Source organism: Propithecus coquereli, unplaced genomic scaffold, assembly GCF_000956105.1.
Source record: "Propithecus coquereli isolate 6110/MARCELLA unplaced genomic scaffold, Pcoq_1.0 Scaffold138, whole genome shotgun sequence".
Classification (NCBI taxonomy): domain Eukaryota; kingdom Metazoa; phylum Chordata; class Mammalia; order Primates; family Indriidae; genus Propithecus; species Propithecus coquereli.
In genome coordinates, this window is record NW_012138080.1 from 3,069,951 (window position 1) to 3,093,013 (window position 23,063).

The window sequence follows — 23,063 nt, forward strand, 5'->3', positions numbered from 1 at the left end:
GGCTGCTTCCTCTTCCTGAGCCAGCCCCAGCTGTTTTGTTAATGTCCACCCCACCCCTCAAAGGACAAATGAAATCCCACAGACCCAGAGGGGAATGAGCCCAGCTAAATTAAGGGCTCAGGATTCCAGCACCATCAGCATCTGTGTTAAGGCACCGTATACTGCACCCAGCGCTGGAAGCTGCCTTTGTTCCTGCCACACCGCCAGGCCCCTGCTAACCTGTCTCCACATCACTCAGCCTCACGCCTCACCCCAGCACTCCCTGCCCCCTCCCCTCCCCCCAAATCCAACACACCCACCGCACAATCGAATCTAATTAAGATCAGGAAGAAATTTGCATTTTCTTTTCACTGTACCCCCAGTAATCACAGAAGTTCTTCAAATTTTGAGAATTTTGTTCCTCTGCTAATTATTTCCCTCATTTTGCATTTCAAGGCACAAAGACAGTCTATCTCACTGGTGGTCTATTAATAGTTTGAAGTTTTGAGCATCAGAGGTGGGTTTTTTTTTCCTTTTAAAACTATTCTGTCATTTCCAGTTTTGTAAAAAGATCTTTTTTTTTTTCTTTTTTAGTGATATAGTGGTGGTGATGGTGTTGTTTCTTCAAAAAGACAGCTTCTGTGCCATTCTGTGTATTATGATTTGGTTTCTCCCTTATAATAGCTACTCTCTGCCTGGTTTACTGATTTACAGAACCTTGGTATATGAATGGCCAAAAAAAAAAAAAAAAAAAGGAAAGAAAGAAAATTCCTTGGCATAAGTATATGTTTGCTGATCAAATTTCAGATCATGTGTTGTTCATTATTATGACTTTACTTGAAAAACAGTTTGCCACAGTGAGATGGATTCACTTTATATGCTTTCTACCCCTCCACTCCCTTTAAGTACTTTGAAAAACAGTACAATTTTTTTAAGGTACATTTAAAGCATGAACTGGTTTGGATTAAAACAATGTTTCAACGTCCGTAAATTCCCTCAAAATACATTTTCAAAAGACTTATGCAAACCACACGTGATTTTGAGGGAGCTAATGAGATTGTCCCACCAACAAAATCTAATAGTGATTTAAGAAATTCTAATACTTTTCATTCACCTCCTATAGAATTATTTGTATACTTGACATTTATACAGTTTCTCCATTATGTAACAATCTACCTTGGGTATACTCGATTATGCCAATCTATTAGAATGAAATTTGTACTCCATATAAGCAGAAGTTTCCAGTGGTTTTGACTTACCATTATGTTTCAATGTAAAGTGTTATTATAGCAGAATATAAAGCACAGCTACTCCATGCTCACGTTTTTAACTCTAATACTGTAATCTTTCTTGCTGCTTCTAGGGCTGTGTCAGTGTTTACATTCCTGGAAGTTAAATAAACCGACATGGCAAAACTCCTGGATAGACTGAATAATAAGGCTTGTGATGACTAAATTGTTTACTTTTTACCTTGTTAGGATCCCTTTCTTGTAAAGTTTGGTGGGGAGACAGAGAGAGAAGGAATGAAGGGGGGGTGATGCGAGATAGAAAGAGTGAGATTTATACACTGGCTTCCATATGTCACAAAGACCTTCCTATCCACAGCCAACACAACTGAAGCAGCATGCATAAGTTAGTCTTGTCTGTTTTGTTTTGTTTTCTTAAATACCAGGTCATCTGAACACCTCTTTCTCCACTACCACCCACCCCCATATAAAGATTTTTTTTTGCCCATTTTCAAATAGCAAATTATCCATTAGATTTCATCATATCTTAGTAAAGCAATTACATCAAGAAAATGATAGTGCGTGTGGAATCAATTATGCATGCAGTTGGCCGGAGACCAAAGGCTGTGAAGTCGGAGAGGGCAGAATCGCTCGACACACACAAATAAAAAGCCCCTGGATCTCACAGATGGACCCCATCAGTTCATCTTACTGCCTAAAAAGTTCATGCACTTAATAATTTATTTGTGTTCTGGATACTGTTTCCCAGCTGAATATTAACAACTTTGAACTGAAGCATGCTTTTAGCATGGTATGGATGGAAGTCACGGTAGGGCAAAGCCAGGTCCCTCTGAGGTTAAAATTATAGTTATGTTTCTTACACACTGTTCATTTTCCATCACAATTTATTTTCTTTCATTAAACATTCCTTTTAATCAGAATATCAGTTTCAGTGTTCTGATTCTGCTTGTTAACCAGTGGTAAACTCATAAACCAAAGATGAACATCAATAATACAGCACAGGCTATTCAACAGCAAAGGCAAACACCAAAATCACGGGCTCTCAAAAATCGGAAACCGTTAGTTAGCACCTTGTTTTCACAACCAGAGCACTCGTGTACCTTGAGGGAGGCACCGGGAGCCCGGAGACCAAGATTTACTTTAGTGAAGAGGAAAGGACACACTGCAGCTCAGAGCAGCAGAGGAACAGGAAAACTTACTTGATCTAAAAGATAAAGGAGTCTGCCAAACCCAGGCCCAAGATGTCTAGGTGCTAGCCATATATTTAAGGAAGAAACCCAAAGCATCATTAGAAAGGTTTGTAGACGTGTAGGCTTCTCTCTTCCAAAGGAGGAGCCTGATGTCTTAATACACTGGAATAGCCAAGTCTCTCTAACAATAAAAATGCCCAACAATGTCTGTGGGGCAACAGAGACAGGCAATACATATTTCTGTAGATATCTGGATGTGCCTCAATCATATACTTAAATTTTACAGTCTTCTCCCCAAATGAGAACGATTTCCAGCCAACACGTCCACAAACTGTACTTAACGTTAAAAGAAAACGGATAAAACATATGTAATTACTCAAGGTTAGACTTTTAATTCCTCAATTCACTAAAGGAAACTTGGCAAGAAGATGCATCATTTTGCTCCTTTCTACTGGGGCATCTGAGGAGAGCCACTGAGGCAGCTAATACACAAAACATGATCAAAAGTGATTAACAACAGCTTCATATGCAAATTGCATTAATGAAGGAGTGCAAAGTCATCATGTAAATTAAATATGTCAAATCTCTTGGTGAACTTTCAATCTTGAGAAGAAAAAACACTGCTTTAATTTTTTTACATCATCAATTTTGCAAGATTGAAAATCTAAGAATCTTGGTGCTATAAACAATTTTCACCTTTTTTTTCTCCTTCAGCAGGCTGACAGGCCAGCCTGATGTGCACCGAATGTACATGTTAATAGGCCAATCAAAAATGCAAAACAATTCGCAATTACTGGAAGGACCTAATGGTCATTAGAATTTACAACTAGGTAATGAACTGAAGTCTGCCCACACCATGCATATTCATAAAGCAATTTAGCCTTTGAAGATTAAAGAAGTGCTTAAAATTCAAATGAGCTTTAGCAAATTATCAGTAAGATTCATCCAAAAAGCAAAGGGTTTTTCTTCCTATGATTTCCTCATTTTTTTAATGCAAAATTGTTATATCTTCCAGACTGAGCTTAAACTAAACATAGAGCTTCTAGTCAAGCCAAAGGGGCTAAGAGACAAACAGAGGCTGCAAACATCGTTACGGACTTTGTTCATAAAACTAAGCCCTTAAGAGCCAAACCTATCTCTAAACATGGTAATTTATCAAAAACAGCCCAGAGTTGCTCATAGGCAACACTGCACAGTCCTCCAACAGAACAGATTAACACGAGTCCCTCCACCCTCCCAAAAAGCCTTTTCCCCCTCAAGTTGTGTCTCCTGTGTAAACATCCACTGTGGTATAAAAACAGCTTTTTCATCGGCTTGGAGTGGCATTAATTTTAGAAGTTTCTGCTTCCAAAGGGAAAAGAGCAAGAAAGAAGGAAGATGAGGGAGAGGAGCGAGCTCTGGCTTACTTCTGAGGAGTGAAAATCCTGTCGTTTGCTGTCTGTCTTTCTGATTCCCCCAGTGCTGCTCCGGCAGCATTTAATCCAAGACGAATGGGTAATGCAGACATCAGCTGACACTCAGAAAGTTGTGGTGTCCACCCACCACCACCAGCGCACCCCCGTTATTAGAGAATGTCGTGGGAATTTGGATTTTCATGCTTCCCAATTACCAGTCTGGGGGAGGATCCCTTCCCCGAATGCTAACTCACACCTTACTAACCTCCTGACATTTTAAAAATTCCAGTGACAGAATTCCCAATGAAGCCCTCCCCTTCCTCCCACCCCAAACACCCCAACCCAGGTGAAAGCAGGAAAGTATACGGGAGTTCTGTCCCAGCTGGCGTGCAAGTCAGACTGAGAATAACAGCTTCGAAAGGGCCACGTGTCCGAGCTTCCTGCTCCACCGCTAGACCCAAAAGCTCTCTGCTGTGGGGATTTTGTTTGAACTCCTATTGAAAAACATTCCAATAACTTCTCTCGGCCATCCTCCTGCCCCTCCAGCCCCCAGTCTGACTTCTTCCTAGAGTTGATCTTACTGGAAACGTGGATATATCAAGGAAGTGAGAAAGCGCAGGAAAGAAAGAGTAAGGAGAAAACCTCAGGTGCTACCCCTGATCTCTTACACTCTTATCCTTGGGCCCTGCTCAGAAACGCGCCACATTTGAACGTTTATTAGAAGGGATAGGATGCAGAGCTGCATGGAACCCGCATCCACAACCATCTGTACGAGCCACAGGTCCACAGTCCTGACCAATTCCATCTGACACTAATGTTACTCTACATGAGTACAGTTCAATGAGGGTTGATATGGGATGTGACAAGGTAAATCAGAATTAGATTAAAAACAAAAGTTTAGAAACCGATGCTACACTGCAGAGCAAATGGGACTTGAAGGCCAAATTTCCCCTAACTGCCTTCAAGTGATTTTCCCTATTAGAGCATTTGCCTGCCACCCCGCTGCTGGCAATGCTGCAATCACATCAGAAAGTAAAGTGGAATGCATATAGGAAGGCTTGAGGTATTCCTCTTTAAATACAATACCTATATATTTAATATATAGCGATTAACTTCTGGTCAGGAGTCTGCAGGCAGCAGGCTGCCCCAAGCAGATAGGAGGGGAAGGGGGCCCAGAGCTGGGACAAGCACAAAAGACAGGTCCAACAACAATGCCTGCTGTCAGCAGCTGAATTATTTTTATACAGGAATTTTTATCTCTATTGTACAAACAAGTACGTGTCTGCGCTGACTTGTTAAGCAATCCACTTGTATGTAGAATAAGATTTTTTTTTCTTTCTTGCTACCAGTCACACAGCTCCAAGATCAGAAGAAATACGTAGTCTTTGAAGCTGCTCAAATGTTTTAGTTAAAAGGACAGCAGTTGTTTTCAAAGATCCAAGAGTATCTTTATCAGAATTAAATTTTTCCTTATTGATTTTTCCCCTTAACATAACAAAAACATAACATGAGAAGGTTACGATTTATTATTAAAATTTTTTTCAGCCTTTAAATCATTCTTCAGTAGCCAATGTTCACTTTTAAATGTAAAGGAATAATTTTTTTTTTTTAAATCTTAGGGTGGGATGGAGTAGGAGAGAGAAACTCATGGGATTTAAGATTTAACATTGGTGGATGCATTGTTTTAACTGGGAACCCAAAGGATTTTGGGTGGGGGAGTTAAAATAGGCAGTAAATGGTTCACTGTGGGCTTCCCCCTAAATGTAAATAAATCATGAAATCAAGGTATACCTTGAGTTGCTGAAGGAAAATGCTTTAGGTTTGGTTCTTGGGGATTTTTAAGGTTTTTCTGTTTTGGGGGTTTTGCTGACCAAAGAGAAACTTCATACTTAAAACGTCTGAGATCAGACTCGGCAACTAGTGCTGCTTTATGTTCCAACTAACATCAGAATCCAAGCTACACCTTATTTCCCTAAAAATTAACAGATGTGATTTTTTTTGCCGCTTTTTTAATGCATCATTACATATCAAGAAAATGAACAACTGATGAATATAAATTTAAATGCCCTGATGCTTAGCAGGAAGCTTGCTTGTGTTTTTTCATAAAGTTCAAAAAGAAAATAGAAAGGGGAGGTGGGTACACAGCGGCACCAGTGTTCTTTTTGAAAACACCTTTGCAGGTTTCACAATAATTCCATTCTTTATTTTAATGGGAGTTTTTAATCAGTGGATTGGCCTCTATCTAAAACTAAGATCAAATTGTAGGTGTAATTGTTCGGTGCCAATGCTAACAACAGTAAGGATACAAACAAAAACTCATTGTGAGTGACCAAAGGTCCCCAGGTATCCCCTTCATCAACATACCTGCTCCAGGTTCCCACTGGGAATTCCCTGGCGGAGACGGAGACCGATTCAGTTCTGAATAACAGGCTGCCAACCCTATCTGGAAAAGGGTGTGTGCAAGGCGCCTTCTCGCCTCTTTTACAGGAAGTTTAAACCTGATCATCTCACTTTCAGTGGGCTGTAATTTGTTGTTTAGCACTCTAAGAACTTGGTATTTTATCTATCTAAAGAGATCAAAAGAAAAAAGGGGGGCAGAAAAGGAAGCAAGCTGGGGCGCAGCCTACTCCGGTGCACTTGTCCACCGCGCACCGCTCATCGCCTTAGAGCAGCAACCTGCTCAGGTAAGCCTCCCAGCAGCATTGCATCAGATCTGCTCAGAGCGGTCTCCAGGGTGAACCAAGAGATGAAACACTTCGGTTCCCTGTCTGCAAACTTCTAATTTGCCAGTTCTTGGCAGCTTATTTTTCCAAGTGTTTTGTTTCAGGAAACGTGTATTTTTCTTTATACGTTGTGTGGATCTACCACAACTGGTTCTGACAGCTGTTGATTCTGTTAAATGAACACATTATAAAAAATCTTCTTTAAAACCTCAAGCAACATGGGCTCAAAAAGATAATGGTGAAATATTTAATGGAGTTCCAGTTGAGAGTTGGTTTTAAAAAAAAGTACAAATGAAGGTAAAGAAGTGCATTAAGTCAGCATTAGATTTAAGCTGAATCTCTGTGTGTGTGTACGTGTGTGTGTATAATGGGGAAAGAGGGGTGTTGCAAATCACCACAAATATTTACACTGTACTCCCTTTGTTCAAATCACATACTTTTAACAGAGAAAGCTGGAACTGTGGCTATTTAAAATTTTAAATATTCAAACGCCTGTAATTAACCATATGAAACAAATTATGTTGCATTTCTCCACACCAGCACATGCAAAAAATTGTGGTGGTGGGGATTGGGAGGTGGCAGAGTTGGGGAGACAACTCCAAGAGAAGGAAAGGATGATGTTTTCATTTTGCTATAGATCAAAGGAGAACAAGAATGGAAACTGTGGCATATCGAGCATTTTTCCATTGCTGTCTTTCACACTGGGCTATCTAAGTTTATACAATTCCCCAGACTAGCTGCATATTAAGCGTGCTGTGTACAGCTTTATTATGGTGCAGTGGTGGAAGAAGCATTAATATTCCGGCTCCGCATCTGACAGGGCATTTACATGCGCCCATCTGAGCAGCACCTGAGAGCTCCTCCAAGGTGCAGTAGCTGTGCGCCTATTGTAAAGGCAAATGAAGCTCACCTATTCCCTGCTGGGATCAGAAGTGACCTCACCACCCCCCATGCCTCAAATCCTTCCCTTGCCAACCTAACTCAATGCCATCGCAGAATGACGAATGAGCTCAGAAATAGACCCCAAGTTACTAACCCTGCTAAGAACAGCAAAAGCCTTTGCTAAAATGTTTTAAAAATGCATAGGGAGTGCAGCTGGCCAGTAAAAAGCAGGGAGACAAATTCCAGCGAACCCAATATGGAATACGTTACATTCTAAAACTGATTAGAAATACAGTCTGATGTTTACTGGCTTCAAATTGAGTTTGGCATCGAGCATACTGGCTTTAATAATGCTGGCATTTTTTTATTATTATTATTTTAAATCTGTCTTTGGTCTCTAGGAGCACATGTAGAGAACTAAAGAATTCTTATTTGTCAGGTTACATTTCCTGGAAATGAAGTTTGTGACAGAAAATGACTCCAGTAGCAATAATATGGTTCATGCTCAAATTAATTAGGTCATGTTGTAAAAACTACGTGGCAAATTACAAAGGTAAATTTACTGATATTGGCCAGTGCCCTGGTAGTAAAAAGGAGAAGGTGTTTAAGGATGTTTATTTACCTGGGTTCAGGTAAAGAAGGAGGAAGGAATACAACGGTCAATTTCCTCTTTGTATTACAAATAAAAATATTCATCATTATCCATTAAATTATATAGTCTGAAAATATTTTATGAACTTTATTAATGTCCTCCAAATTGACACATAACATAAAAACCTGCTTGATTTGAAATAATGTTAAAAGTGGGCTCTAAGTTAGAATCTTTTTTTTTTTAATCCGTGAAATAACAACACTGCTGACATAGCTGTGACCCAAATGAAATCTGAACAAGCAGAAAGGTACTAAAGATCCTTGGTGATTAAATCTCATGCTAAAAAAATGGCAAGGTGCCAGGCTGGGTCCAGCTTGATGCTAAGTGTTTTTTACCGCACTAAGCTGGTACTACTGTATGTAAAAACAGACTTGGGCTTGGGGTAAATTTTGTCAAATGATTTCTTTGTGCAATAAAGAGTGTGAACAGACCAAGTAAAGTAGATTAAATTAACAGCGAGTGACGCAATCTCGGTGCATCTCTCTGGCAGTGCTTTCTACTTCAGTTAAATTTAATATTTTCCCCCACAGGAAAGCCACAAACTTTCTTCCTTTCTCACTGACTAGTGTGTGAAGCCACCATCTACCTCTTCTTTATTAAATACTTTCATTAAGAAATCATGAAAATCTGAAAAATGTTTCCCTAGGATTTGCGTGTTTGTTTTGTACCCCAATTTAGTACTCCCACATTAGCCAAACTTCATGGAGGCTGCAGTGTGAAATTAATGATTTTCCAGGACTCTAGAATGTGCCATTAATATGCATCCAACTCGCCTCTTCCCTGAGCTGAAGGCTGCCTGTCCTGACCCTGCCTGCCCGTGTCTACACCCAGCTGCATTTTCCAGCCCATGTGCAGCTCCACAATGAAATGCCACATTCACTAGAAAGGTGTGCAAAACATGCTTCAGATTCTTTATAGTAAAAGGCACAACTGCAACACAACAAGGAATGGAGTGATTTAAGAAATTACAGCACTGTTTTTTTAAGCATTCACAGAATAAACACAGAGAATGGGAGGGAAACTTTGTCCCCCTCTGCTCCTGTTCTTGAAGTGAATACATATTTGTGTTTCCAATAAAAGGCCATTTTTACATTAACTGTCTGTAACAGCAGGAGACAGAAAAACTAACACAATCTCCACATCACACACAGGATGATCTTCATATCACGTGGACCTATTCTCAAAACTATTATTTATAAAAGACGGCTAGGAAAACGCACAATGCATCTTTTCTGTGTCACCAAAAGGGTAATGTCTGAAGAACTTTAGGATCTTTGGGATCTGCTACATTTTAAATATTTTTTTTTTCCTTTTGGCTTTCCGAAGTAAATCTAGCAGCCATGCGGGCCACTGTGTTTAATTAAGCTTTCAAAAGTCCTCTGACAATGCCAACAATTGTAGGACTTCTGTGGCTCAATCATGCAATCACTGTGACAGTTCTATTTACAATTTGTCTTAGAAAGAGTTTCTCTGACATTGTACTTTGACAAAACATCCAAGCTGCCAGTTCACAACCTTTCTCTGTCTTATTTACAAATACAGCTTATATACAGGACTCCCACTTTCATGAACATGAGTCTTTGGGTAATAGCCTCACATAGGCTCCCTATGAAAATCTTAAGTATTTATTAGGAAACAATATTCTCTACTCTCTGGATTCTAAAGGTAAATAAAATGTTCACCAGAATATTGTTTTTTTGGTGGTGGTATTTTTTTGTTTTAGCTGCCATGCTGAAAATTCACTTTGGAGGTCAGTTTTTATTCAGAATCACACAAATAAAGAGAAATGAAAAATAAGTAGTCATAATAGGATACTATAATTTATAGTCTCATTTACAATTACACCGTAAAGTACACAAATACATCCTCCAGTTCAGTCTGAGCTAGAAAAGAATTAAAATGGGTACAAAAAGAAAAGGCAAGTTGATTTTCTAAATTCTGGAAAGCACAAGTATGTTGTACTTGATTTACCTTTTAGTAACATGCTAATGTATCTCCATTTTGAATCAGTATTTCCCCCTTCATTAGAGTATCTGTCTTACATAATCTAAATATTAGCTATATTGTCTAGGCAAATAATTTTAGACACCCTGATAAAAATGTCTATGTTGATGATTTTAAGGAGAAAAAAATGTTATATATCAATAGCAGCAGACTTCACTACATTTTATAGGACTTATCATATTTTTTCCTTATTCTCTCAAAAAGCTAACTTTATGATAGCCCAACCCTAATTTAAATGTTCTTATCTGCAATAAGCCAAAACCTCAAATCTGACACTAGAGGATAATATTTTTGGCTTTCCTATAAGGGAACAGCAGTTTTACAATCACTCATCTTCGACGAATATTTCCCCCATCATAAAATATGAAACAAAACAAAACCCCTACTGAAAGCTCTGACTGCCAGTCAAAGGGTGCTGATATCTGATGGTGGATATTTAACACACATAATGATGAACTGGGCCCACACAATATAAGCTGCTAATTTCCAGTTAATACTATTTCAATGGTCTCAATGGATCACAGTCAATACAACATTTTGAATATTTGAATAAAATGCAAAAAGCAACCTGGTCAGTGTCTATGTGTATAGTTAACGTGTACATGGATGAAGGTGGGGAGGACATCCATGTATACATGTTAACTATACATATAGACACCACCAGGTAAAAAGCATCCTCTCTAAAAAACACTCAGCTCTGAGCCTATGTACAGTCAAAATGCATCCCATTTTACTGAAGATTTAAACAACTCTACCTTATTCTCCTATCTGAAAGTCCCAAATTTTAAGCTTCATTTATCTAAGGAAGAATATCTGTCACTGTTTCATTCTTGCTTCCTGCCTATAAAATGGCACAGGCACACAGTGAACTCAAATCCAACTTACGTCTCTTTAATAAAGCCTTTCCTACCCAGCGTGCTTAAATGACTACCTTTTATGTGGTTGCCAAACATATTCTTCTAGAGATTCATCAATATATCTTTCCTAATACAAAGCACTGCTTCTCCTTTCTTTTTGTGACACAATTCAAATATCTACTGAATGATTACTGTTATTGTTTCCTTCCTCATCATAAAAAGAAAAGCAGACTTGGAATTGTGGAGATGGGCTTTAGAGAAATGGGCTGGGGGTACACAGCCGTCTTCCAGAACTTTGCTTCAGGGGCACTTGAGGGCCAGAGCATCAGAATTTATGTGCAATGGTAGAATGTTAATTTCACCATGGGAAACTTAATTCATTACTGTGAATTATGAGAAGTCGTGATTCTAGTTACTGACATCTTACTTTGAGATGTGACCACACTATTTATGTTCACCCAATTCCAAGGTGGGAACAGGTGATTAAACACAATGAAAGGAATGAAGACTTGGTAATTATTCGTGCATGAAAGGTTTACCTCACCTGGGTCACAGCACTTGTGCACCCATTGAATATCTTAGACACCTTAGATAGCTTTTCATCTCAGTGAAATTATTTAGTAATTAGCTCTATAAAATATATTTGAAATTTGGGAGGGTTTTTTTGTTTGTTTGTTTCTTTAGGCTCTGCTATTGTACTAGTTCTTTAAAAAAAATAATAGAACCTTTATGAAAACCTGGGAAGTAAAGCAAATATCTTTTCTTTCCCTATGCAGATCCACAACTGCAACAGTAAAAAGCCTGAACTATATATAAGGCATTCCCCCCCAGCACTTAGATTCCTCCTCTAAGCACAGAGGCACAGAGTTTTTGAGCTGGTTAATCTAAGACTGAATAACCTATCTGGGACCTCAGTAAGAAGTGTGGTTTTAATTCTTGCTTGACAGACACTGTGTTTTGTCTTTTAAACGAGCAGCTCGATATGTAAATACGATGTTACATCACGCAAGTGTTACTCCATATTTGGTGATTTAGCAAGGCTTTGGATCTCCGAAGACGACAAATCCCCTTCCGCCTGCTCTTGCTTCATTAATCATGCCTCACACTTCTGTTCATTTTCCTTCCAGTCACAAGACAGCACATGGAAATGGTCATTGCCATATCCTACTGTGGGCTGGGGGAGATAAAATCTTAACCTACATGTCACATAAGCTAAATGTGGTAGATTCAAGAAAAATACTTTGTAAATGCAGCTTCCCTGGTAGCAGATTTCTCATTTCACTAAAGGAAAAGTATCTGAATGGTATTACAGAAAGTGTTAGAAAGAAAGAAGAAAGAAAAGAAAGGAAAGAAGGAAAGAAAGAAAGAGAAAGAATGAAGCAAGGGAGAGAGAAAGAAAAGAAAGAAGGAAAGAAAATGCCATGTTTGATTTTAATGATTAAATTCCAGAGGGGGAGAGGAGAAATAATATGACATTTAATCCCCTCCGGACCATTGACCTATTATGGTTCAACTTTGTGGTCAAACTAGGTCAGAGAGACAAGTTCCAGTGAATCAACTGACTCTATGCACTACCTTTCCTAAAACTGAACAAACCTTCTGGAGGGTGGGGCGTAGACAGAAGAAAATGATCCACTGATGGGCATGGTGTTTCGATCATCACAGAATCTGCATTTACTTTGTTTAGTGTGCTAAATCAAAAAATGTTTTGAGAGTCACTATCTAGTGTTGCTGTTTATCACCTAAAGTAGGGAATTTAAGTCCCTCAGTTAGACTTTAATTCCTCTTCCCTTGAGCTGCCGAGAAACCCACACACCTAGCTACTTCCCTGCTAAAATTAGCTGAAGGAGAGAGAGCTGTTGAATATGTGTACGTATTTTTCCAAGAAAAATTTTACATTGTGTTTTAACAGAAACAGTGGAGTCTGGACTGGACATTTGTAAGGGTGACATGTGGCTGTGTAAACCACAAACAAAATCAAGATACATCTGTCAAAACCACATCAGAGACAAGAGAGAGCACAGAGAAGCATTTATCATTTAGCTGAGGAGGCAGGCTGCAGGCAGCAGCCGTTCCTGTCAAACCAACCTTTTGAAATTTCCAACATGCCCTTAAACTTTTCGAGTAAGCATGTCTGTGCGCTTCAGCAACTGCCCTCTCTACTCTGGCCTGGCCAGTCGAAAATGGCATCTTAAAGTCAAGGTCACGGTGTCATCCCACCACAGGGCTGTGTTTAATTACAGCCCCATATGGGCTGACAGCCAATATGGATCCAAGGCTAGCCCTGAAGCTCAGTTAACTCTTTCCACCTCCTCCAAACTGTCCTGCTAGCCTGCTCTACTCTGGGAAGCCTTGAGAACTAACTGTACCCCTAGGGAGGCCTGACCAGGTATTCTGAGTCAAGCAGGTCGTCGGCTGAACTACAAATGTCTATATGGCCACAGTGCCCCTGACATGTCCAATGCTGGAAATGCACATTGGAAACTGGACTAGGTATAGTAAGGTTCAACACTTTAAAATGACAAGGCGAGGAAGGGAAGAAAAGAAATTCAGAATCAACAGATCCAGAGAGAGGGTGTCAGGTGTGTGTACCCATTCTGTCTACATCTGACTCAGTGAGGTGGAAAATATTTATTTTTCTGTGTTCTGGATATAAGCAATAGGAATGATTATTTTAACATTACAGGCTGTCATGGACAGCCACATGGAGAGAAATACAGAAAGCACTTCACCACTCCTTACTGCTTGGCTACAGCACCTCTGAAAATGAAAAGAAAACATGCAAGCAGCTTTTCTCCTTGCTTCTCATTTACCTGCTATGTGTTCCTGTTTGGGGCAAATTCCTCTAGATGACGTTGATAAACAATCGTCATCCTCTGGCGTGACCTGGATGCCAACCTCCACGGGATTGGATGCTTTTTTCATCTCGATTGGTGAAGGGGAAGGTGGCTTATCCACAGCTTTTTCTAAGCAGAGGCTGCCATTGCATTGTTTCCGTTTGTGCTCGATAAAAATAAGAATGTCCCCCAATGGGAAGTTCATCTGGCACTGCCCACAGGTGAGGAGGTCATGGTCCCCTTCTGGAGCTCCCAACGGGCCGTGGTCTGGTTCATCATCTGTAAGAATGGCTTCAAGAGGTTCGGCTGTGGTTGGAGAAACAAAAGCACAATTACTAGAGTGTCAGAGAGGAGAGAAAAGGGGAAAACACTTTCTCAACCCCATCCCATCCCACCACATTAAGTACAGTGTTTCTAAGCTTCTCTATATAAAATCCAGAAAATGTGAACACACAAAATGTACAAGGATGTGTAGGGTATCAATAAGAAAGCAAATTTATCAATGAGGCAAATCATCACATATTTAAAGAAAACAGTCTTACTTGCATAACTCCAGAGAAAGCATATACTACACACTACACACACACACACACACACACACACACACACACACGTGTGTATGGTTTTTAAGTTTAGAAAGAATATGACTTAAATAAATAGTTAACATAAGGGACATAAAGAAAGCTTAAATAATAACTACAAGAAAAACTGGTAAAAACATTGATCGAAACCAAATTTGTTTCTTTTTCCCTATATACTAAGTTGTCTATTGTGCCAAAAGGAGAGGTGAATAAACACACCCCCTTTGTGTGTGAACGCATATCCTCCTAAATATACAGACATGGCTTCATAAATTAGAAAGCTACTACATCACACAAAAAACGTGCCACATTTACACTGCCGTAATAAGAAAACTATTACATTCACCTATGAAACGATCTAAATAATAATCATAACGCAGCACAATTCACACTGCCAAAAACCCTTCTGATCTCACTCTCGGCACTGCCACAAAATCAAAGAAATATCAAATTCATTGGCAATTCTTCTCAGACACATTAGCTAAATGGGATACTTTTGAGTACTTAAGAAAATAAGCCAATTAGTCATGTTTTTATTCGGAAAAAAAGGAATGCCTAAAATATTCTAAACACGCTTGTAGTTGGTAGCATCCATGACATAAAAATCAGAATGGTCAAGCACACACCACATTTCAGAACAAGGCTGAGAAGTCCTTTCTTCAGACTTGAAATACTTTGCCTAATGTTGTCAAAGTTGACTAATTTTCTGAATGAGCTCCAAAACGCTTCATTATGAGACTATTTCTGCACACATAATCACCAGCGGATGCTATAACAAGGTAGACATGTCTTTCTTTCCTGTTTGCTTTTTTTTTTCAACTTTGTACCAAAATACTCCAGCATCTATTTGAGTAGTTTCTATCATTTTTTAACCTTCCAAAGGGGAAAAGAGAGGTGCTAAGTCTCTGCTCATGAAATCTTACGCTTGCTCTACCAAAAAGAAAAAAAAAAAATCACAAAATACAAAACACATCCAGGATGCTACCAGTTAATAAAACTGAAGCAGAAAATGTACAAGTCTTAAACAGTTAATCAGTCTGACCTTCTTTAGCAAGCTGCCAATTTCACATTTAATGAACTTAAAGCCACAGAGAATCAAAAAATAGATTTTAATTTGAGTGTAGAATATTGGAACAGATTTTGATAAAGTGCAAAAATCCAGTGAACTCAGGTTAAATTTATTTCAACCCTACCCAGGCTGAATATTGAGGGGGAAGATCTAGAGTAACTCCCAGATGTGCTAGGTGAAATAATATTGAGAGAGCCCTGCCTAGCTGCACCTGTGCTCAAGTAGGACATGTCATAATTTCTAGCCTCTGGTACTCCTCCTAATTTAACATAAGGTCACCACAGGAATATGAAGGTTATATTCCTACTAATAAAGACTGTAAAGGAAGCATTTATGTTTCTTTGCCCAACATACTGACCAAAAGATAAATACAGACTACACATGCACACTTCTCAAATAAAAGGAGAGGAACGGAAGTGCTTCTGCATTGTGCCTTTATGTCATTTTTCTCCTACATTTGCTTTCATTTTGACCAAGTGAGGAACTGAATAGGGAAGTCATTCTCCAATATCCCTGCTATTTGAAATAAGGATTTTAAGTACACATTGACAAATGTGGCTTTTTTGTTTAGCATTAACTACAAGTTCTGAGGTTTCCAGATTGCAGGAACACTGAGGAAACATATTTTATTTTACTAAAGTTAGTAGTACATGGAAGGTTTGCAAAAAAACATTTTTTAAAATTCCACCGTTAAGATTCTTTTTTTTATTCCCAAGGCTTGACACATTTCTGAAAGTGGGAATATTATTTAGGAGCAAAAGGAAATATTCTTCTAGGTATCAAATAGTTAAAGGTAATGCAGTTCAAAACAGACTTGGTTAAAGTCTTCTAAATGTAGTGACTGAACTGATTTACAATCAAAACCAGGAAATGAAGTGGTAATTCAGAGGTTGCTGATTACACCTCCACATTTCACCTAATTAATTTTATAGGAGGCAAAGTTCTTGAAAATAACAAGATGATCAAATGTACAGATATAAAACCTGTAACCTCAACATTTTCTATGCTCTTAATGTAAATTATTGCTAATTAACAAGAATTATATCCTAATGTATGAAATACATTTAACATCATCTCCTTGCAAAACATTTGTCTAGTGATGTTCAGAGAAATACCAAAACGTGTTTTTATTATTGCTGCTATTATTAAAAATCAGACAAAGTGGGACACAAAGAAAATATGAAAATACAATTCTCTTGGTGTAGTCTACTGATTTGCATTGACATCTTTTCTCAGTGGCAATCAACATTTCCTTTCTGGGCATCTCATAATTTCTCTGCTTTTTAATGCAAATTCCTCTTTCCTAAAAACCTTCCTAACCTCAGTCATTTACCACCACCCCCCCATTTCAACTCCATCCTCCTTCTCCCCCACAATACCATCGTTTCTAAGCTCCGGCCTAAACTCTGGCTACAAAGCAGGGAGTCCTCGATTGAAGTGGAAGGGAGTGGGCAAATAATCATAATAATTAGCCGTGAATTCTCTCTACAAGGGGAGGAAGAGAAATAGAAAATAAAATGCTTCTGCGTTTAAACAGCAAGACAGCCTGGAACGTCTCAGCGTCCCAGCGGCAGACTGAGATGTCTTTCCTCTCTCTGTAGTTGCAAAAGAATAAATTTAAGGAAAAAAGAATCCTTAGAAGAAATGTTGGGAAGAAGCAGGGGAAACGAGGGCTGCTAGGGGAGGCGGAGGGGGAGGGGTGAAGGGAGATGTGTCTTCAAGTTTGCTTTCCAAGTCCTTCCCCTTGATTGTCTTAACAGCGTAAAGAAGCAAACGAAGGCTCAAATGCAGAGAGGAAAAGCAAAGAAACAAAAGCGAAGCCGGGGGCTACAGGCCCAGGGCAGGGGGCCCGGCAGGGGTGGGCCGTGCAGAAAGTGAAGTTGGGCGCCGGGACTCTGAGGCACAAAGCGAACAGCGTGCTGGCTGCAGGCTCCCGCCGCGCTTGCTGCGAACACGTGCAGCAGCGGCCGCGGGGCCTTGGGGCCGGGGGCCCAGAGGCAGCGAGCAGCCTGGGGCCCCGACTGCTGCCTCCCACACCCGGCCGCGCGGCGACGGTTTTCTGGGCCCTACAGTTGGTGGAAAAGGAAGTGAGGTCTGGAAAACCCGGCTGGTTAACCCGGTGCAGTCTTGTTGTCCCCGCACACGCCCCAAGCGCGGGTCCTGAAATTCATTCGGTGTCCACACGCTTACACTTTTTACTTCAGGGGATCGCTGCAAATGCGTTTTCCCCCGCAATTCTCGGCACTGGGTGTGCGCACAGCAGCGGCTGCGGTTATTCATTATTAATGACGCTGCTTGCCCGCATCATTATGATGATAACTATTACTATTGTTGTGATTCCAGGCTTGGAGGCGAGAGCCGCGGGAGGCGGGGAAGGGGTGTCGGTCTGCACAGCCGCCTGGCAAGCTCGCCGCGGCCACTAAGGTCTGTGCTTTGCGTGGGGATGATAGAGTAGAAGAAGGGAACCTAGAGACCAAGGGCAAACTTGCCATATCCCTCCCTTCGGCCATGCCCTGAGGCCCAAGAGCGTGCACTCTCCGTTCCTCCCTACCAAAAATGCCTGCCCAGAAAGAAAGCGAAAACTGCACCCCGCTTCTCGCCCAGCGCGCGCTGGTCTCCTCAGCTCGCGCACCAGGGTGTCGGCCGCGCGCCCGGGCGCTTCTCCGCGGCCCTGGCCAGAAGCATTTTTAAAGTCAAAATGAAGAACAAAGACATAAGGAGAGATGGGGGGAGAGAAAGGGAATTCTGCCTAACCGTTCGTTCCCCCCCACCCCCACCCTCGCAAAGCTCGTCCCTCTCCGGGAGAGAATCGCCGGGCAGGAGGTGGGGGAGGCTCTGGTACAGGTTCAAGTTCGCTGAGCTTTCTTGATCTTGTTCTGCCTCCTAGCGACCGAATAGCTTATTCAGCCCACGTAGGGGGGAGGGGGTCCTGAGGACTGGGATGACTCCCGCCCCCTCTGCGCACCCAGAAAAAGAGAAGAGAAAGGAGTGACCCACGCACCCCCTCCCAAACTGGCCCTTTAACCCAGTGCCCGCACCGGGACAGGAGGAGAGGGGACTAACCCTCCCAGCTTGGAGTGTCCTGAGATGGACCCAAGAGGGAGACGGGTACGAGGGAGCAGCCCGGACTGCGCGCCCCAGTCTGTCCTTTGAGCCCCCATTGCATCCTTTGGACGAAGGACCCGGCTTTCCCGAGTCCTGCGAAGACTGCCCTTCCTTCCCGCCGGTACCTGGCCGGGCTGTAACTTCACACCGCCGCGCGCAGCGTCTGATCCGCATCCGGCGCGGCCGGGGGAGTGGGGGGCGGGGGAGAGCGGTGAGGGAGGGATGCGCGGGGGTGGGGAGAGGGAGGGCCCCGCAACGTGCCAGGGCGGGGGAGCTTCCGAAGTGTGTGACAAGTTCCAGGGCCCAGTGAAAAATTCAGTTCCCTGTGCGCACCCCCCACACCCCTTTAAAAAAAGAGAACCAAGTATAGGTGGTCCTTTAAAATTGCATCAAAAATTAAAATAAGAATCATAAATGAGGTTGAGGGGGATGTGGGCCCTCTTACGCCTTTCTTTCCCTTGCTGCCAAACTTTCCTAAGTGCCTACCGCCCGCCTTTCCTGGCGCACTCAGCCGGACACAGGCACCACAATCACCACCACCTTCTGTATAGACTCACAAGGCCCCCTGACCACGCCTGGCCAGGGGAAGAGAGCAAGAACCCAAGGGTGGGGTGCGCGGGATCCCGGGATCCAGCACCCCCGAAATGCATACTCGAACGCACTTCTCCCCTGCCCCCCCACTCCTGGCCTGGCTGCGCTCGGGCGCAAGGGGCTGCTGGCCAGACCCGGTGGGAGGGGGCAGGGAAAGCACGTGGTGACCTCCCCGCTGTCCCAAGCACTGGACAAGAGACATCTCAGAGTACCTGGGACGGAGGGGAGGGGGCGCGCAGAACACGCTTTTCCTGTAGCTTTGCAAAATAAAAATGCTTTGCAAAGCCGAGTTTCACCCAGCAGATTTCTCAGTCTGGGAGGTCGGGAGGAGGTCTGGGCATTGTGCTGGGGGCGGATGGGGACCGCGGGCCGGGCTGACTCGGAGTCACTGCGTGGCCTGCCGCGGTGCCCGGCGGGTGGGCGGCGAGCGCCGGGTGGGCGATCCCGGGCTGGGCTGGGGCGCTGCGAGGTCGGGCGAGGCCCGGGCGAGGCCGGGCCGCCGCCGCCGCCTGCTCCCGGGCTGCCGCGCCGCGCTCGGTCCTCAGTCTGTTTGTTGGCAGGAGGCTCCCGCACACGCGGTGCTTGTAAACATTCAGACACGAGATTTTTCCCAATCAAAATCCACTTCCACTTTTTTTGAAAATCTTCCAAAAAATAGTAAGAGGAGGGAGTTCCTCTCTCCCTCTCTGTGCCGCCGGCGCCCTAAGTTTGCAACTGAAGGGGTTTTTGGGGAAGGGGGTGACTGTAAATTTTTTTTTCTCGATGAGAGATTGTGAGATTTTTTGCAGGGGGGGTGGGGGAGTCAAAGAAGACCGTTGCAGAAAAGGGCTGGCAGAACATTTGGCTTCTGTTTTGGGGCAAGAAACTGTACGTTCTCTTGCCTTGTTTTATTTTATTTTTATTTATTTATTTATTTAAATTTTTTTGCACGTCTCCTCCTCGCCACCTCTGAGGCTCGGCCGGGAGGGGCGGGCAGCGGCAACCCGAGCGGTAGCGGTCCCGGCTCCCTCCCTCTCTCTCCCGCGTGCCCACCGCCACCTCCTCCCCGGGCCTTCGCTCTTGCCCTTCGGCGGCCGCGGCGGCGCGGGAGGGCAAGCGCGAGGAGCCGGCACAAAAGGCAACGGGACAAACACCCACCTCGGGCCGGAACAAAAGGCGGCAGCGCCGGCCGCGTCTCCCGTCCTTCCCAGTCACCCGGCTCTCCGCGCCGCCCCGGTCCCTCTCCCGACTCGGGAGCGCCGGGGACACCCTTCCACAGTCCTACTTTCTCACTATTGTGGGGATGACTACTTTCCTCCCGGTGCACACTTGACCGTGAGCGCGCTGGTGTCCAAAGGCCAGTCTCACCTCTTTTCTCCCCGGGAATTTTTTTTTTAGACTTGGACTCACTCTCCCCCACCCCCTTACCCTACGGTGAGTGGAAGCAAACCCCCTTTCCCCACCAGCTCCCACCCCCAGGTTTGCATGTAAGTTGTCCGCATCCTTAGCATTGTTCATTATTTTGCAAAACGGGGGTGCGAGGGGGGGGGAATCATTGCATTCCTTTTAGAAAAGAGAAATAAAGCGGCAGAAAGGAGGAAAGAGGAGGAGTCAAATTTTTGTAAAATTAAATAAAATTAAAAGGTGCGTGCTATCTGAAAAGTGCACACGGCTGTGGTTTGAGATGGGATGAGGGGTTTTTTTCCCCCCCTTTTAATCTCTTTTACCTCGACTCTCGGAGATTTTTCTTGTGAAAAATTTAAAAATGCATGCACACACCCCTCTCTCCCCCTCGCTCTTGCTTCTCGTCCTGCGCGCTCTCGTGATTATTAATAATTATTATTACTATTATTGGGTTACTTACGCGAGAATTCCCGTTTGCTTAAGTGCTGGGGTTTGCCTTGCTTGCGACGAGACATGGTGGGCTGCGGGGCGGGCGGCGGCGGCGGCGGCGGCGGCGGCGGGCGGACGACGGCTCGGTTCACATCGGGAGAGCCGGGTTAGAAAGAAGGAGACTCCAGAGAAAATATCTTCATCAGTGCCTTTTGACATCCAAAATAAATTAGAAATAATACAAAGATGGCGCAGGGAAGATGAATTGTGGGAGAGCCGTCATGGCTTTTTTTTTAAGCAAAAAAAAAAAAAAAGAGAGAGAGAGAGAGAAGAGAGATAGAGGGAGAGAGAGAGAGATGAAAAAAATGGCAAAAGCCCCCCTGAGCTGCAAGTTCAAGTGCGGACGTGACGTCCCTGCGAACTTGAACGTCAGGAGTCTGGATGGACAGAGACACACAAAACATGGGCAGGGCGAGCAGGAGAGAAGGGGAGGAGGGAAGGGGAAGCTCACACCAATGGACACACATCAGGGGCTGGACATGAAAAAGAGACCAGGACAAGCCAATGGCCAGTGCGGGGCGGGAGAGGTGCGGGGCGGGGGGCTCCGCGGACGCCAGACGCGGCCCCCGGGGGAGGGGCGGGCAGAGGGGAGGGGGCTCTGGGGCCGCGGGCTCACCAGTGGCCGCAGCGAGCGCCGCGGCGGTGGCGTGGCCGGGAGAGAAGAAAAGGGCGGCGGGGGTGAAAGGAGAGGGTGGGGGGGAGCAAGACGTGAGCCCTGCTCCCCCCCACACGCGGACCCTAAAATGAAAGATTATCTAAAAACAAAACGAAAAAAAAGCTAGAGTGCACCGGGAGGCTGCAGCCCCGGGTTGGGGAAGCGCGGGCGGAGGGAAGCCAGGTAGAGTTGCTCCCGGACACCCTCCTCCGTGCGCACACCCACTTCCCCTCCCCGCCGCCGCCGCGCTCGCTCCCCGCGTGCGGACGCCAGGGGCCGAAGTGAAAGCCCCGAGCCTGCGGCTGCGCTCAGGAAACTTTGCCCGAGGAGAGGATAGCAAAGAAAAATCACCCGAAGTTGAGAGCTGAGCCTCCAAGTTACAGCTCCGCAGCGGGCGAGGGGAGGCGGGCGGGAGTGCGCGGCGAAGCGGAATCTAGCCCAAGTTTGGAGGGTTTCGGGTGCGGAAGGGCAGCGCCCGGTCCTCCGGAGCCCGGGCGGCCTGGGAAGGGGCTGGGGCCAGGGAGGCGGCGCAGGCCGGGGCCCGAAGGCCAGGAGGGCGCCCCCAAGGCCGAGCCAGGGACAGGGGATCTGAGCGCCCCGACAAGCGACTGGGTCTGAATGCAACTGGAAGCACCGAGTCCCCGGTTCCCAAAGGGTCGCGGAAAGAGAGGCCGAAGAATAAAGAACGGAGAGCCAGAGTCCGAGCCCGTTCCAGCCCCGGAGGGGATCGCCGGGGCCCGGGGCGAGGGAGGCGCCGAGGCGTCCACCTCTCCGAGCGGCTGAGGGCCGGAGGACAAAGCGCGGGCAGTCCCGGGAGTCCCAGTCCTTGGGAACTTGCTCCCGGCGCCGCGGGAGGTCCCCAAGCCGGGTCCCAGGGAGGGACACACCCCCTCCCACTCCAAAGCAACTGCAAAAGCACAGAAAAGTGGAAAGAAAATGTTTCTTACGGGCTGAGCACAACTGTTCCTGTGCTGTTACCCGGGGAAAGAGAAAATGGGGAATGGAAAGAGAGCGACAGGCTCGCAGGAGCAGCCGGGAGGCCACGGTGGTGAGATGACCGCCCTGGGTCAGCGCCGCGCTCTCCAGGCGCCCCGGGCCAAGGCGCACACCCAGCAGCCGGCTGCTCCCTGTCGCCTTTCTGCAGACGTTCCCTGGAAATTAGGGAAGACCTGTTGGAAATAAACCCCTGTCTCTTTAATGCGCACACGCACACACACACGCGCTGCCGCTGTCAAAAAGCGGGCTTCACTCTGGCGTGGGATACTTTCAGTTTTACGTAAAATGTACAGCAACAGCACCCCCTGCGATTGGAAAGTTTATTCAGAAACGTGCCTGTAAAGTCCCCCGGCGTCTCCCGCCTCCCAGCCTCCCGCCTGCCTGCACCACCCTGCAGCCGCCGCCGCCGGGGAGATCGCGCTCCTATTC

General features: G+C 44.5%; 1 protein-coding gene across 5 annotated transcripts in view; it reads right to left on the minus strand.

Annotated features, from left to right (window-relative positions):
- BCL11A (B-cell CLL/lymphoma 11A (zinc finger protein)) overlaps positions 1 to 21,237 on the minus strand; it is a 97,038-nt gene extending 75,801 nt beyond the window's left edge. For 3 of the 5 annotated variants that reach the window (XM_012639230.1, XM_012639228.1, XM_012639225.1), the window contains exons 1-2: positions 20,955 to 21,237; positions 13,742 to 14,071 (exon numbers count right to left, since the gene is read on the minus strand). In XM_012639230.1, the coding sequence (XP_012494684.1) occupies positions 13,742 to 14,071; positions 20,955 to 21,009 (385 nt within the window). In that variant the 5' untranslated portion in view covers positions 21,010 to 21,237. The remainder of the gene's footprint in view (positions 1 to 13,741; positions 14,072 to 20,954) is intronic. The other 2 variants (XM_012639227.1, XM_012639226.1) reach the window with 2 other exon arrangements.
- Between the last annotated feature and the right edge of the window lie 1,826 nt (positions 21,238 to 23,063).